This window comes from Gobius niger (assembly GCF_951799975.1).
Source record: "Gobius niger genome assembly, chromosome: 16".
NCBI lineage: Eukaryota > Metazoa > Chordata > Actinopteri > Gobiiformes > Gobiidae > Gobius > Gobius niger.
In genome coordinates this window covers 31,376,070-31,393,902 of record NC_136867.1, presented here as the reverse complement: position 1 = coordinate 31,393,902, position 17,833 = coordinate 31,376,070, and the positions used below count along the sequence as shown (strand labels likewise).

General features: G+C 51.3%; 1 protein-coding gene across 1 annotated transcript in view; it reads right to left on the bottom strand.

The window, feature by feature from the left end:
• Positions 1-2,842: 2,842 nt before the first annotated feature.
• Positions 2,843-17,833, bottom strand: part of LOC306975899 (tectonin beta-propeller repeat-containing protein 2-like) — a gene marked incomplete at both ends in the record, with an annotated part of 15,615 nt that continues 624 nt past the window's right edge. Inside the window, 9 exon segments of the mRNA XM_079573697.1 lie at positions 2,843-3,003; positions 3,955-4,104; positions 6,622-6,763; positions 8,457-8,605; positions 14,626-14,761; positions 15,303-15,405; positions 16,138-16,237; positions 16,799-16,862; positions 16,864-17,046. Of these exon segments, the coding sequence (XP_079429823.1) occupies positions 2,843-3,003; positions 3,955-4,104; positions 6,622-6,763; positions 8,457-8,605; positions 14,626-14,761; positions 15,303-15,405; positions 16,138-16,237; positions 16,799-16,862; positions 16,864-17,046 (1,188 nt within the window).

The following is a 17,833-nucleotide window of genomic DNA, read 5'->3' as shown; positions in this document are numbered from 1 at the left end:
TCTCCTCACGGGGGGTCTGGATCTCCTCACGGGGGGTCTGGATCTCCTCACGGGGGGTCTGGATCTCCTCATGGGGGGTCGGGATCTCCTCACGGGGGGGTCGGGATCTCCTCACGGGGGGTCTGGATCTCCTCACGGGGGGTCTGGATCTCCTCACGGGGGGTCGGGATCTCCTCATGGGGGGTCGGGATCTCCTCACGGGGGGTCGGGATCTCCTCACGGGGGGTCTGGATCTCCTCATGGGGGGTCGGGATCTCCTCACGGGGGGTCGGGATCTCCTCATGGGGGGGTCAGACCACTGGAGCTTTAAAATGTGACCTTTAATATTTTCCTTTAACTTTAACCTTGAACCAAAAACAAAACAAAACAGACGAGTTCATTTCAGACGAGTTTATTCAAAGTTCAGGAACAAAGTATCTACAGGTCAGAGGTCACTCAGGGGTCACTCAGGGGTCACTCAGTCTGTCCCGGGGCAACAATGTACTATATAACATAACAGTTAATAACAGTTAATAACAGTTAATAACAGTTAATAACAGGTAATAACAGGTAATAACAGGTAATAACAGTTAATAACCGGTAATAACAGTTAATAACAGTTAACCCTCCTTCATGTTCAGAGACTCAGACCCTTCACAGTTTCCATGACGACCGTTGTGTTAACCCAGGTCAGAGGTCAGAGGTCAGAGGTCAGAGTCACTCACTCCAGGCCATGTGGTCACGGGTTCGACTTTGTAACTTATTTTTCTGTTAAATTACATGAAAATCTGCAAGAGTTTCCTCCAGATGTTTAGACCAGGGGTCCCCAAAGTCTGGCCCGGGGGCCAGATGTGGCCTCAGGCTTCGTCTCACACGTCAGCAGAGATGATCAGTTTACGGGAGTCACGGCTCCGGCAGAAATGAACATTTGAATATTCATGTATGCAGGAATTGCATGGGGGGGGGGGGGGGGGGTCAGTGCAGTCAAATATTTTGACAAATCTATGTTTTTCTCCTGTATTTGAATTTTAAGTCAAATTATCAAATTATTATTGAATAATCACCAATAAAATCATTTTCTTCAGTCTGAACCAAAGCTGTTCAAACACAGGTTTCAGTTTTTTAAACTTGAGCTGCTTTTCCGTCTGAAAGATTCAGATAAAATCATGTTTATTTGTGTCACTGTTTAAAGGAAACACTTTAAACCAGTTTTTAGTCTGAAGTTTAAACTTTACGAATGATTATTGAAAACGACTAAAACTAGATTAAAAAAGAGGCGTCGCTAAAGTTTATTTGTTCAGTTTGACTCAAACAAAAGAAGCAAAAAACTACTTTATCTGAATCTGCGGAAAAAAACAACAGATAAAACTGCTTTACTCCCAATTACAACAGGAGTAAAGTATATATATATATATATATATATATATATATATATATATATATATATATATATATATATATATATATATATATATATATATATATATTTATATATACGTTTGTGAAAGTGAGGGATAAAGAGAGTCCAGAGTAAATGTGAGATTTCGGATGCTTGTAGAGCCTGTAGTGACTCTACGTCAGAAACATCACGTTGTAGAGAAAACGCTCAGTCAACAGTAAATCAATGTAAACGCTTCTGAACTCGAGCGTTCAGTAAAGTGCTTCACAGACTCCATTTCCCATCAGCCCCTTCTCTCCACAGACAGTGCATGTTACAGTTTCCTTAAATATTCCCATAACTTCCCTTTAAACAACAGTAAAAACTCTAACCTGCCTCCGGGACTCCATTTCCCATCAGCCCCTTCTCTCATTTATAAAAGTCCATTTTCCAGAGACTTCCCTTTAAACAACGGTAAAAACATCTGGGACTCCGTTTCCCATCAGCCCCTGGTCCAGCGCCTCCTCCATAACGTTTGTTGTTTACAGTTTTAGTGAAAGAAGCAGCGGACTCCGTTTCCCATCAGCCCCTGCTCCTGTGGGCAGCCATGTTAGATCCAAGAGCAGGTTATTATGTTACAGTGAATAAACTCCATTTCCCAGAAGGCTTTGCTCCTCCTTCAGTCTTTAAGAGAGAGTCATGCACCTGTTCCTGGAGAATAAAGTCTAAAGTCTTAAAACAGCCACAAAAAGGTTTGTAGGTCTTAGCTTTCAAATGAGGCTCATGACATGTTCGGTGTCCACGTGTAACATGAAGTATGTTATATTTAAATGTATGACATGTTCAGTATCCACGTGTAGCAGGAAGTATGTTATATTTAAATGTATGACATGTTCGGTATCCACGTGTAGCATGTAGTATGTTATATTTAAATGTATGACATGTTCGGTGTCCACGTGTAGCAGGAAGTATGTTATATTTAAATGTATGACATGTTCGGTGTCCACGTGTAGCAGGAAGTATGTTATATTTAAATGTGTGACATGTTCGGTGTCCACATGTAGCAGGAAGTATGTTATATTTAAATGTATGACATGTTCAGTGTCCACGTGTAGCATGTAGTATGTTATATTTAAATGTATGACATGTTCGGTATCCACGTGTAGCAGGAAGTATGTTATATTTAAATGTATGACATGTTCAGTATCCACGTGTAGCATGAAGTATGTTATATTTAAATGTGTGACATGTTCGGTGTCCACATGTAGCAGGAAGTATGTTATATTTAAATGTATGACATGTTCGGTATCCACGTGTAGCATGAAGTATGTTATATTTAAATGTATGACGTGTTCGGTGTCCACGTGTAGCATGTAGTATGTTATATGTAAATGTGATGAACTGAAGCTCGGCTGTAACTGAAGACGATGACGATGATGATGATGATGATGGCGGTGCGTGTTGCCGTAGTAACCGTCTGCATGATCAGATCAGCTCCCATTCGTCGTCGGCGTCGTCGCAGCTCAGTGATGTCACAGAGGGAGGGGCCGAGGGGGCGGGGCTGGGGCTCTGTGGGAGGAGCTTGGTCAAACGGCGAGATAAAAGTCCGGAGGGCGTGACGGCCCAGAGCTCGCCATCAGGTGTCACTGTAACCACGAGAAAACGCTCTTAATGTTATCATCGTTATTATTATTATATTAATGTCATTTCTATTGTTATTAATGTCATTTCTATTGTTATTAATGTCATTTATATTGTTATTAATGTCATTTATATTGTTATTAATGTCATTTATATTGTTATTAAGGTAATCAAATAAAACTGTATCTCTATAAACTCCATTTTGCCTCGTTAAGAAATAAGGTGTGAGGCAAAGGTAAGGTATCTTTCACACACTGTACCCTGGGCTGATGGGGGTGTGGTTAGGGGGGAGGTGTGGGGGTGTGGTTAGGGGGGAGGTGTGGGGGGGGGGAGGTTTGGGGGGGTGTGGTTAGGGGAGGGGCGTGTGAGGACATGAAGGCGTGGTTAGGGGAGGGGTTTGTGGGTGTGTGGTTAGGGGGGAGGTTTGGGGGGGTGTGGTTAGGGGGGAGGTTTGGGGGTGTGTGGTTAGGGGGGGGGTTTGGGGGTGTGGTTAGGGGGGAGGTTTTGGGGGGGTGTGCTTAGGGGGGAGGTGTTGGGGGTGTGGTTAGGGGGGAGGTTTTGGGGGGGTGTGGTTAGGGGGGAGGTTTTGGGGGGGTGTGGTTAGGGGGGAGGTTTTGGGGGGGTGTGGTTAGGGGGGAGGTGTTGGGGGTGTGGTTAGGGGGGAGGTGTTGGGGGTGTGGTTAGGGGAGAGGTGTTGGGGGTGTGGTTAGGGGGGAGGTGTTGGGGGTGTGGTTAGGGGGGAGGTGTTGGGGGTGTGGTTAGGGGAGAGGTGTTGGGGGTGTGGTTAGGGGGGAGGTTTGGGGGTGTGGTTAGGGGAGGTGTTGGGGGTGTGGTTAGGGGGGAGGTGTTGGGGGTGTGGTTAGGGGGGAGGTGTTGGGGGTGTGGTTAGGGGAGAGGTGTTGGGGGTGTGGTTAGGGGGGAGGTTTGGGGGGGGAGGTTTGGGGGGGGGGACTCACCTGTGAGGCAGTGGCAGGTCCCGGGGCTGCGTCTCCAATAATCGCCGGCACAGTTTCGCTCTGAGACTCCGATCCGTCGAGCCACGTGTCCGTTTACACAACGCACCCACACACAGGCCACGCCCACCAGCACCTGCGCCACCTGCAGGCCTGGAGAGGGATTACACTGTTACAGAGCCACCTACAGGCCTGCACAGGGATTACACTGTTATAAAGAGCCACCTACAGGCCTGGAGAGGGATTACGCTGTTATTACAGAGCCACCTACAGGCCTGCACAGGGATTACACTGTTATTACAGAGCCACCTAGAGGCCTGCACAGGGATTACACTGTTATTACAGAGCCACCTACAGGCCTGGAGAGGGATTACACTGTTACAGAGCCACCTACAGGCCTGCACAGGGATTACACTGTGATTACAGAGCCACCTGCAGGCCTGGAGAGGGATTACACTGTTATTACAGAGCCACCTACAGGCCTGCACAGGGATTACACTGTGATTACAGAGCCACCTACAGGCCTGAAGAGGGATTACACTGTTATTACAGAGACACCTGCAGGCCTGAAGAGGGATTACACTGTTATTACAGAGACACCTACAGGCCTGGAGAGGGATTACACTGTTATTACAGAGACACCTACAGGCCTGGAGAGGGATTACACTGTTATTACAGAGCCACCTACAGGCCTGGAGAGGGATTACACTGTTACAGAGCCACCTACAGGCCTGCACAGGGATTACACTGTTATTACAGAGACACCTACAGGCCTGAAGAGGGATTACACTGTTATTACAGAGCCACCTACAGGCCTGGAGAGGGATTACACTGTTATTACAGAGCCACCTACAGGCCTGGAGAGGGATTACACTGTTATTACAGAGACACCTGCAGGCCTGCACAGGGATTACACTGTTATTACAGAGACACCTACAGGCCTGAAGAGGGATTACACTGTTATTACAGAGACACCTACAGGCCTGAAGAGGGATTACACTGTTATTACAGAGACACCTACAGGCCTGAAGAGGGATTACACTGTTATTACAGAGCCACCTGCAGGCCTGAAGAGGGATTACACTGTTATTACAGAGACACCTACAGGCCTGCACAGGGATTACACTGTTATTACAGAGCCACCTGCAGGCCTGAAGAGGGATTACACTGTTATTACAGAGCCACCTACAGGCCTGTACAGGGATTACACTGTTATTACAGAGACACCTACAGGCCTGCACAGGGATTACACTGTTATTACAGAGCCACCTACAGGCCTGAAGAGGGATTACACTGTTATTACAGAGACACCTACAGGCCTGCACAGGGATTACACTGTTATTACAGAGCCACCTACAGGCCTGAAGAGGGATTACACTGTTATTACAGAGACACCTACAGGCCTGAAGAGGGATTACACTGTTATTACAGAGCCACCTGCAGGCCTGGAGAGGGATTACACTGTTATTACAGAGACACCTACAGGCCTGAAGAGGAATTACACTGTTATTACAGAGACACCTGCAGGCCTGAAGAGGGATTACACTGTTATTACAGAGACACCTACAGGCCTGGAGAGGGATTACACTGTTATTACAGAGACACCTACAGGCCTGAAGAGGGATTACACTGTTATTACAGAGCCACCTACAGGCCTGGAGAGGGATTACACTGTTATTACAGAGCCACCTACAGGCCTGCACAGGGATTACACTGTTATTACAGAGCCACCTGCAGGCCTGCACAGGGATTACACTGTTATTACAGAGACACCTACAGGCCTGGAGAGGGATTACACTGTTATTACAGAGCCACCTACAGGCCTGGAGAGGGATTACACTGTTATTACAGAGCCACCTGCAGGCCTGAAGAGGGATTACACTGTTTTTACAGAGCCACCTACAGGCCTGGAGAGGGATTACACTGTTATTACAGAGCCACCTACAGGCCTGCACAGGGATTACACTGTTATTACAGAGCCACCTGCAGGCCTGCACAGGGATTACACTGTTATTACAGAGACGCCTACAGGCCTGGAGAGGGATTACACTGTTATTACAGAGCCACCTACAGGCCTGGAGAGGGATTACACTGTTATTACAGAGCCACCTGCAGGCCTGAAGAGGGATTACACTGTTATTACAGAGCCACCTACAGGCCTGGAGAGGGATTACACTGTTATTACAGAGCTCCATACTGTACTGAAGGGCCTGGGAACACTTGTGTGTGCATGGGCGGGGTTATGGAGGGGCGGGGTTATGGAGGGGCGGGGTTATGGAGGGGCGGGGTTATGGAGGGGCGGGGTTATGGAGGGGCGGGGTTATGGAGGGGCGGGGTTATAGAGGGGCGGAGTTATGGAGGGGCGGGGTTATGGAGGGGCGGGGTTATGGAGGGGCGGGGTTATGGAGGGGCGGGGTTATGGAGGGGCGGAGTTATGGAGGGGCGGGGTTATGGAGGGGCGGGGTTATGGAGGGGCGGGGTTATGGAGGGGCGGGGTTATGGAGGGGCGGGGTTATGGAGGGGCGGGGTTATGGAGGGGTGGGGTTATGGAGGGGCGGGGTTATGGAGGGGCGGGTTATGGAGGGGCGGGGTTATGGAGGGGCGGGGTTATGGAGGGGTGGGGTTATGGAGGGGCGGGGTTATGGAGGGGCGGGGTTAAGGGGGCGGTACCTGGCACGTGCTCCCAGCCGGTGCCGATGGGCATCTCGTGACTCAGTCCGGTCCGAACGAAGACGGCGCCGCGATTATCCAGAGCCCAAAGCCAGCGGTCGCTCGGAGAGTTAGACACCTGCACCAACTGCACCCCTACAGGCTGAGAGAGGAACTACACTGTTATTACAGAGCCTCTACAGGCTGAGAGAGGAACTACACTGTTATTACAGAGCCCCTACAGGCTGAGAGAGGAACTACACTGTTATTACAGAGCCCCTACAGGCTGAGAGAGGGACTACACTGTTATTACAGAGCCCCTACAGGCTGAGAGAGGAACTACACTGTTATTACAGAGCCACTACAGGCTGAGAGAGGAACTACAGGCTGAGAGAGGAACTACACTGTTATTACAGAGCCCCTACAGGCTGAGAGAGGAACTACACTGTTATTACAGAGCCCCTACAGGCTGAGAGAGGGATTACAGGCTGAGACAGAGCCCCTACAGGCTGAGAGAGGCATTACACTGTTATTACAGAGCCCCTACAGGCTGAGAGAGGAACTACAGCTGAGACAGAGCCCCTACAGGCTGAGAGAGGAACTACAGCTGAGACAGAGCCCCTACAGGCTGAGAGAGGAACTACAGCTGAGAGAGGAACTACAGGCTGAGAGAGGAACTACAGGCTGAGAGAGGAACTACAGGCTGAGACAGAGACCCTACAGGCTGAGAGAGGAACTACAGCTGAGACAGAGCCCCTACAGGCTGAGAGAGGAACTACAGCTGAGACAGAGCCCCTACAGGCTGAGAGAGGAACTACAGCTGAGACAGAGCCCCTACAGGCTGAGAGAGGAACTACAGCTGAGACAGAGCCCCTACAGGCTGAGAGAGGGATTACAGCTGAAACAGAGCCCCTACAGGCTGAGAGAGGAACTACAGCTGAGACAGAGCCCCTACAGGCTGAGAGAGGGATAACAGCTGAGACAGAGCCCCTACAGGCTGAGAGAGGGATTACAGGCTGAAACAGAGCCCCTACAGGCTGAGAGAGGGATTACAGGCTGAAACAGAGCCCCTACAGGCTGAGAGAGGGATTACAGCTGAGACAGAGCCCCTACAGGCTGAGAGAGGGATTACAGGCTGAAACAGAGCCCCTACAGGCTGAGAGAGGGATTACAGCTGAGACAGAGCCCCTACAGGCTGAGAGAGGAACTACAGCTGAGACAGAGCCCCTACAGGCTGAGAGAGGGATTACAGGCTGAGAGAGGAATTACAGGCTGAGACAGAGCCCCTACAGGCTGAGAGAGGGACTACAGGCTGAGACAGAGCCCCTACAGGCTGAGAGAGAGATTACAGCTGAGACAGAGCGCCTACAGGCTGAGAGAGGGATTACAGCTGAGACAGAGCCCCTACAGGCTGAGAGAGGGACTACACTGTTATTACAGAGCCCCTACAGGCTGAGAGAGGAACTACACTGTTATTACAGAGCCCCTACAGGCTGAGAGAGGAACTACACTGTCATTACAGAGCCCCTACAGGCTGAGAGAGGAACTACAGGCTGAGAGAGGAACTACAGCTGAGACAGAGCCCCTACAGGCTGAGAGAGGAACTACAGGCTGAGAGAGGAACTACAGCTGAGACAGAGCCCCTACAGGCTGAGAGAGGAACTACAGGCTGAGAGAGAAACTACAGCTGAGACAGAGCCCCTACAGGCTGAGAGAGGAATTACAGCTGAGACAGAGCCCCTACAGGCTGAGAGAGGGATTACAGGCTGAGAGAGGGATTACAGCTGAGACAGAGCCCCTACAGGCTGAGAGAGGGATTACAGGCCCCCCTCCCGCCCACAGGGGGCAGCACTCACCAGCACGGGCGGCTCGATGCTGATCCAGGCCGGGAGCATCATGTTCGGGTTCAGAGGTTGAGTTCCGACGCGGAAATAAACCGTCCCCCGAGAGTCGACGGCCCAGACGTTCTGAGCTCCACAGGACACGCACACCAGACGCACGCCACCTGCACACATGTTAGGGAACACGGAGAGACGTGTCAGGGAACACGGAGACGCACGCAACCTGCACACATGTCAGGGAACACGGAGAGACGTGTCAGGGAACACGGAGAGACGTGTTAGGGAACACGGAGAGGCGTGTCAGGGAACACGGAGAGACGTGTCAGGGAACACGGAGAGACGTGTCAGGGAACACGGAGAGGCGTGTCAGGGAACACGGAGAGGCGTGTCAGGGAACACGGAGACGCACGCCACCTGCACACATGTTAGGGAACACGGAGAGGCGTGTCAGGGAACACGGAGACGCACGCCACCTGCACACATGTTAGGGAACACGGAGAGACGTGTCAGGGAACACGGAGAGACGTGTTAGGGAACACGGAGAGGCGTGTCAGGGAACACGGAGAGGCGTGTCAGGGAACACGGAGAGGCGTGTCAGGGAACACGGAGACGCACGCCACCTGCACACATGTCAGGGAACACGGAGAGGCGTGTCAGGGAACACGGAGACGCACGCCACCTGCACACATGTCAGGGAACACGGAGAGGCGTGTCAGGGAACACGGAGACGCGTGTCAGGGAACACGGAGACGCACGCCACCTGCACACATGTCAGGGAACACGGAGAGGCGTGTCAGGGAACACGGAGACGCACGCCACCTGCACACATGTCAGGGAACACGGAGAGGCGTGTCAGGGAACACGGAGAGGCGTGTTAGGGAACACGGAGAGGACACGCACACCAGACGCACGCCACCTGCACACGGAGAGGCGTGTCAGGGAACACGGAGAGGCGTGTCAGGGAACACGGAGAGGCGTGTTAGGGAACACGGAGAGGCGTGTCAGGGAACACGGAGAGGCGTGTCAGGGAACACGGAGAGGCGTGTTAGGGAACACGGAGAGGCGTGTCAGGGAACACGGAGAGGCGTGTCAGGGAACACGGAGAGGCGTGTCAGGGAACACGGAGAGACATGTTAGGGAACACGGAGAGGCGTGTCAGGGAACACGGAGAGACATGTTAGGGAACACGGAGAGGCGTGTTAGGGAACACGGAGAGGCGTGTCAGGGAACACGGAGAGACGTGTCAGGGAACACGGAGAGGCGTGTCAGGGAACACGGAGAGACGTGTCAGGGAACACGGAGAGGCGTGTCAGGGAACACGGAGAGGCGTGTTAGGGAACACGGAGAGACATGTTAGGGAACACGGAGAGACATGTTAGGGAACACGGAGAGACGTGTCAGGGAACACGGAGAGACGTGTCAGGGAACACGGAGAGGCGTGTTAGGGAACACGGAGAGGCGTGTCAGGGAACACGGAGAGACGTGTCAGGGAACACGGAGAGACATGTTAGGGAACACGGAGAGACATGTTAGGGAACACGGAGAGACATGTTAGGGAACACGGAGAGGCGTGTCAGGGAACACGGAGAGGCGTGTTAGGGAACACGGAGAGGCGTGTCAGGGAACACGGAGAGACGTGTCAGGGAACACGGAGAGGCGTGTTAGGGAACACGGAGAGACATGTTAGGGAACACGGAGAGACGTGTCAGGGAACACGGAGAGGCGTGTTAGGGAACACGGAGAGGCGTGTCAGGGAACACGGAGAGACGTGTCAGGGAACACGGAGAGGCGTGTCAGGGAACACGGAGAGGCATGTTAGGGAACACGGAGAGGCGTGTCAGGGAACACGGAGAGACGTGTCAGGGAACACGGAGAGGCGTGTCAGGGAACACGGAGAGGCGTGTCAGGGAACACGGAGAGGACACGCACACCAGACGCACGCCACCTGCACACATGTCAGGGAACACGGAGAGGCGTGTCAGGGAACACGGAGACGCACGCCACCTGCACACATGTTAGGGAACACGGAGAGGCGTGTCAGGGAACACGGAGAGACGTGTCAGGGAACACGGAGAGGCGTGTCAGGGAACACGGAGAGACATGTTAGGGAACACGGAGAGGCGTGTCAGGGAACACGGAGAGACGTGTCAGGGAACACGGAGAGGCGTGTCAGGGAACACGGAGAGGCGTGTCAGGGAACACGGAGAGACATGTTAGGGAACACGGAGAGGCGTGTCAGGGAACACGGAGAGGCGTGTCAGGGAACACGGAGAGACATGTTAGGGAACACGGAGAGGCGTGTCAGGGAAGAGATCCATGAGGAAAACCATCACAGATCCATGAGGAAAACCATCACAGATCCATGAGGAAAACCACGTGACAGCGGAGCCACGTAAACGGTGTTTTGAGATCTTTCTCAAGGGGCGACAGTGGTGCAGATGGTAGAGCAGGTCGTCTCATGATCCCGAAGGTCGGGGGTTCGAATCCCACCTCCTGAAAGTGCACACTGTCGTTGTGTCCTTGGGCAAGACACTTCACCCACATTGCCCCCAGTGTCTGCGTACATTGGTGTATGAATGAGAGCATGAACGGGTGAGTGGATCCTTGTAAAGCGCTTTGAGTGCCTCATGTAGGTGGAAAAGTGCTTTGAGAGCCTCATGTAGGTGGAAAGTGCTTTGAGAGCCTCATGTAGGTGGGAAAGTGCTTTATAAGTTGAGACCATTTACCATTTCTGCTCTGGGACCAGGTTTACAGACCCTCAAAACGCCGGCGAGTATCGACTGAAAAATATCTTTGCGTTTGTTCCTCAGCTGGACTTCGTTTGGACACGTAGTGGTGACGGAGTGACCCCGTCCGAGCCCGCGGGAAAGTTACCGCCCCCACCTAGGACCTCACACACACATCCACATCCATGTTGCTCGTTCCCGTTTTCCCTCCGTCTGTTCCGCGTTTGCGAAACGCTAGTAGTCCAACGTCCATCACGGGGTCCTGGGTGCAAACTAGGCCGTCGCTGAACCATCTCCCTTTCATAACTCTGTGGTCCACCAAACATTCTTCCATAACTCCGTGGTCCACCAAACATTCTTCCATAACTCCGTGGTCCACCAAACATTCTTCCATAACCCCGTGTTCCACCAAACATTCTTCCATAACTCCGTGTTCCACCAAACATTCTTCCATAACTCCGTGGTCCACCAAACATTCTTCCATAACCCCGTGGTCCACCAAACCTTCTTCCATAACTCCGTGTTCCACCAAACCTTCTTCCATAACTCCGTGTTCCACCAAACCTTCTTCCATAACTCCGTGTTCCACCAAACATTCTTCCATAACCCCGTGTTCCACCAAACATTCTTCCATAACCCCGTGTTCCACCAAACATTCTTCCATAACCCCGTGTTCCACCAAACATTCTTCCATAACCCCGTGTTCCACCAAACATTCTTCCATAACTCCGTGTTCCACCAAACATTCTTCCATAACCCCGTGTTCCACCAAACATTCTTCCATAACCCCGTGTTCCACCAAACATTCTTCCATAACTCCGTGTTCCACCAAACCTTCTTCCATAACTCCGTGTTCCACCAAACATTCTTCCATAACCCCGTGTTCCACCAAACATTCTTCCATAACTCCGTGTTCCACCAAACATTCTTCCATAACCCCGTGTTCCACCAAACATTCTTCCATAACCCCGTGTTCCACCAAACATTCTTCCATAACCCCGTGTTCCACCAAACATTCTTCCATAACCCCGTGTTCCACCAAACATTCTTCCATAACCCCGTGTTCCCCCAAACATTCTTCCATAACCCCGTGTTCCACCAAACATTCTTCCATAACCCCGTGTTCCACCAAACATTCTTCCATAACCCCGTGTTCCACCAAACATTCTTCCATAACCTCGTGTTCCACCAAACCTTCTTCCATAACCCCGTGTTCCACCAAACCTTCTTCCATAACCCCGTGTTCCACCAAACATTCTTCCATAACCCCGTGTTCCACCAAACATTCTTCCATAACTCCGTGTTCCACCAAACATTCTTCCATAACCTCGTGGTCCACCAAACATTCTTCCATAACTCCGTGTTCCACCAAACATTCTTCCATAACCCCGTGTTCCACCAAACATTCTTCCATAACTCCGTGTTCCACCAAACATTCTTCCATAACCCCGTGTTCCACCAAACATTCTTCCATAACTCCGTGTTCCACCAAACCTTCTTCCATAACCCCGTGTTCCCCCAAACCTTCTTCCATAACTCCGTGTTCCACCAAACATTCTTCCATAACTCCGTGGTCCACCAAACATTCTTCCATAACCCCGTGTTCCCCCAAACCTTCTTCCATAACCCCGTGTTCCACCAAATATTCTTCCATAACTCCGTGTTCCACCAAACATTCTTCCATAACTCCGTGTTCCACCAAACATTCTTCCATAACCCCGTGTTCCACCAAACATTCTTCCATAACTCCGTGTTCCACCAAACATTCTTCCATAACTCCGTGTTCCACCAAACATTCTTCCATAACTCCGTGTTCCACCAAACATTCTTCCATAACTCCGTGTTCCACCAAACATTCTTCCATAACCCCGTGTTCCACCAAACATTCTTCCATAACCCCGTGTTCCACCAAACCTTCTTCCATAACTCCGTGTTCCACCAAACCTTCTTCCATAACTCCGTGTTCCACCAAACCTTCTTCCATAACTCCGTGTTCCACCAAATATTCTTCCATAACTCCGTGTTCCACCAAATATTCTTCCATAACTCCGTGTTCCCCCAAACATTCTTCCATAACCCCGTGTTCCACCAAACCTTCTTCCATAACTCCGTGTTCCACCAAATATTCTTCCATAACTCCGTGTTCCACCAAACATTCTTCCATAACCCCGTGTTCCACCAAACCTTCTTCCATAACTCCGTGGTCCCCCAAACATTCTTCCATAACTCCGTGTTCCCCATCCACGTCCCCACGGGCAAACCGAGCGTCTGGATTCTTCCGGGTATATTGCGTCACGCGCATGACGTCATCATGGCCAGCCTTGTTTTTCCGTTAGTTAATTATAATAACGTTAAAGGGCAGTTTCCGGGCTCTGTGATTATGCTAATTTAGTTAAGTTGATATTCTGCTTGTGCATTAAATCGTGTAGGACTGGACTGTTTTAGAGTAGTAAACAGCAAGTTGGTGGTGATTGGCTGAGGGGAGGGGCCAATGAGTATAAAAGAGGGGCGCTCTCTCACCCCGTCCAGTCTGCGTTGGTCCGTCTACAAGGGAGGTGATTATGAGAGCCTTGTTTGCCTCATTACTGTAAATTTGTTTGTTTGTTTTTTTTGTAGTGCACCTTGGGAACGTCGTTTGTACAAAGTCAAAATAAAAAGATGGTGTTATAAAGACGTACGACCTTGTCACGCCGTTTCTAACACGATCAGCCATACGACCCCCGTCACAGAAAAGTCAGATGTTTTTTCTTATTTTTTCTTATTTTTTAGGACCTGGATCTGAGGAGGGTTTTACTGAAACTAAAGCCTCAGATCTGGGTCATCTGGACGTTTATCTGTTTGTTTGTTTGTTTGTTTGTTTGTAGAGCGCAGTCATGCATCGGGGTCAGAGGTCATACCAGTCTGTAAGTGTTTGTGGATCAGCCGCTCACAGCCCAAAACATCTCCAACGGGGCCCAGACAGGAGGTTCTTCTCATGGGCAGAACTCAGACCATTTTTAGTCCTTTCTTTTACTTTAGTTTCAGAAACACGACTTGAAATAAACCAACGCTTCACATGTTCCTGGAGGTTTGACCCCGGGGAGGGGGAGGAGGGGGAGGAGGGGGGAGGCGGGAGGAGGGGGAGGAGGGGGAGGGTGTTATGGGGGGGGAGGGGGAGGGTGTTATGGGGGGGGAGGGTGTTATGGGGGAGGAGGGGGCGACAGCTGAGGTGTATTTCTGTGCCGAGCGTCACAGTGACGTCCTGCAGTAACTCTACACAGTATGTGATACTCTGTACTGCGTGTACTCCGTGTTTTACTGCGTGTACCGTAAACACGGCCAACGGCCAATCAGAGCAGAGGAACACACACACCTCCAGAACATCATTATTATGTTAGGGTTAGGGTTATATATATATGTATATATTTATATATATATATATATATATATATATTTATAACCGGCTCTAGAGTAAATACCTAACTGGCTGAGGTCCAGGCGGGTCCAGCTCAGTCCTGAGGGACAGGACTGGCTCAGAGTCCGGATCAGAACTCGACCGTGAGAATCCAAGGCCCAGAGAGAGTCTCTACAGGCCGAGACCTGGGACAGCTCCACCTGCAGGACACACGGTGACATCATTCTGACTGTGACATTAGTCCTGGTTGTGTCCACTGCCTTTCTAATAAATAATAAACACTTTCCACTGTAGAAACACTGAGAAAAGAGAAGAACAAAAGGCTTCATTTTGTTTATGAAATCGCCATGTGCCACTTTTGGAAAGTGCTTTTAAAATCCACTTTTGATGTGAAACTAAACTCTCCCTGGATTATCGTCCCCGACAAAATCCACTTCCCCTGAACTCAACGTCACAAACTTTTCCTGAAGAATTACTCAGAAAATTCTTTTTATTCGCGACATGTAACTGAGCTCAGGGGGTGGGGCTTACCTCAGGGGGGGGGCTTACCTCAGGGGGAGGGGCTTACCTCAGGGGGGAGGGTATTACCTCAGGGGGAGGGTCTTACCTCAGGGGGGAGGGTCTTACCTCAGGGGGAGGGGCTTACCTCAGGGGGTGGGGCTTACCTCAGGGGGTGGGGCTTACCTCAGGGGGAGGGGCTTACCTCAGGGGGTGGGGCTTACCTCAGGGGGAGGGGCTTACCTCAGGGGGGAGGGGCACAGATGAAGGGCGGAGTTCTCCGTCTTGGTCCCAAACACAGAACAGGTCCCTGCGGCTCTGAGCCAACCACAGGAAACAGCCTGAAACAGACAAATATTACTACAAATACTGATACAAATACTACAAATACTGATACAAATACTACAAATACTGATACAAATACTACAAATACTGATACAAATACTACAAATACTGATAGTTTTGGAGAACAGGCGTTTAAGACATGAAAGTTTCATTAACGGAGTTCGGGAGAATCAGCTCCAAACGAGTCCGACTTCAGATGCAGTACTAGAATACTGCCATACTGCAGTAATAGTACTGCATTACTATAGTACTGTGATACTGCAGTAATAGTACTCGCATTACTATAGTACTGTGATACTGCAGTAATAGTACTGCATTACTATAGTACTGTGATACTGCAGTAATAGTACTGTATTACTATAATACTGCCATACTGCAGTAATAGTACTGCATTACTATAATACTGCCATACTGCAGTAATAGTACTGCATTACTATAATACTGCCATACTGCAGTAATAGTACTGCATTACTATAGTACTGTGATACTGCAGTAATAGTACTGCATTACTATAGTACTGTGATACTGCAGTAATAGTACTGTGATACTGCATTACGATAGTACTGTGATACTGCAGTAATAGTACTGTGATACTGCAGTAATAGTACTGTGATACTGCAGTAATAGTACTGTGATACTGCAGTAATAGTACTGTGATACTGCAGTAATAGTACTGTGATACTGCAGTAATAGTACTGTGATACTGCAGTAATAGTACTGTGATACTGCAGACCTGAACTGAGGTCGGGGGTGGTGGACGGAGGACGAAGTGATGAAGGTCCATTTGGTGGAGGAGACGGTTCCTCTGGGAACCACTGTCTGCCAGAACGTCCCTGAAACAAACAGCTGTGAGACCACGCCCCTAAAGTCCGAGGCCACGCCCCTTAAGTCCGAGGCCACGCCCCTAATGTCCGAGGCCACGCCCCTAAAGTCTGAGACCACGCCCCTAAAGTCCGAGCCACGCCCCTAATGCCTGAGACCACGCCCCTAATGCCTGAGACCACGCCCCTCATGTGGAGCTTCAGACGATCTGAACCATAGACTGAAGTCAAATGAAGAATGGATAGAAGCTGTGGCTACCCATGAGGGGTGTGGCTATGGCGGAGCTACCGGTGAGAGGTGTGGTCACCTGTGAGGGGCGTGGTTAGGGGCGTGGTCACCTGTTAGCGGCAGAGTTACCTGTCAGGGCGTAGGTACATGTGAGGGGTGTGGTCACCAGTGAGGGGTGTGGTTAGGGGCGGAGTTACCTGTCAAGGGCGTGGTCACCAGTGAGGGGTGTGGTTAGGGGCGGAGTTACCTGTCAGGGGCGTGGTCACCTGTGAGGGGGTGTGGGTACCTGTCAGGGGCGTGGTTAGGGGCGTGGTCACCTGGGGTGTGGCTAGGGGCGGAGTTACCTGTGAGCCGCCCGCTGTGGTGGTGGTGGACCCTGTTCCTGGTGGAGCCGACCCAGACTCCCGATCGTTCCGGCGCAGACGAGGGCGGGTTGGACGGGGCTGGACTGAGACAGGAAGGAAACCACCCTGTCCACGGCTCCGCCCCTCACTGCCAGACCTGAGCCCAGCCCCGCCCCCAGGCCAGACCCCGCCCACAGCGAGTGGAACAGCCCGCCCTGGTCCAGCGGCGCGTAGTCCCAGATACGCACCTGCAGAGAGAACCCGAGATTACCCCGAGAGAGGACCTGAGATCACCCCCACCCTCAACCTGGAGAGAGGACCTGAGATCACCCCACCCTCAACCTGGAGAGAGGACCTGAGATCACCCCCACCCTCAACCTGGAGAGGACCTGAGATCACCCCCGACCCTCAACCTGGAGAGAGGACCTGAGATCACCCTCACCCTCAACCTGAGAGAGGACCTGAGATCACCCCCACCCTCAACCTGGAGAGGACCTGAGATCACCCTCACCCTCAACCTGGAGAGGACCTGAGATCACCCCCACCCTCAACCTGGAGAGGACCTGAGATCACCCTCAACCTGAGAGAGGACCTGAGATCACCCTCCCTCAACCTGGAGAGGACCTGAGATCACCCCACCCTCAACCTGGAGAGGACCTGAGATCACCCTCAACCTGGAGAGAGGACCTGAGATCACCCTCACCCTCAACCTGGAGAGGACCTGAGATCACACCTCACCCTCAACCTGGAGAGAGGACCTGAGATCACCCTCAACCTGGAGAGAGGACCTGAGATCACCCCTCAACCTGGAGAGGACCTGAGATCACCCTCACCCTCAACCTGGAGAGGACCTGAGATCACCCTCACCCTCAACCTGGAGAGGACCTGAGATCACCCTCACCCTCAACCTGGAGAGGACCTGAGATCACCCTCACCCTCAACCTGGAGAGAGGACCTGAGATCACCCTCACCCTCAACCTGGAGAGGACCTGAGATCACCTCAACCTGGAGAGGACCTGAGATCACCCTCACTCC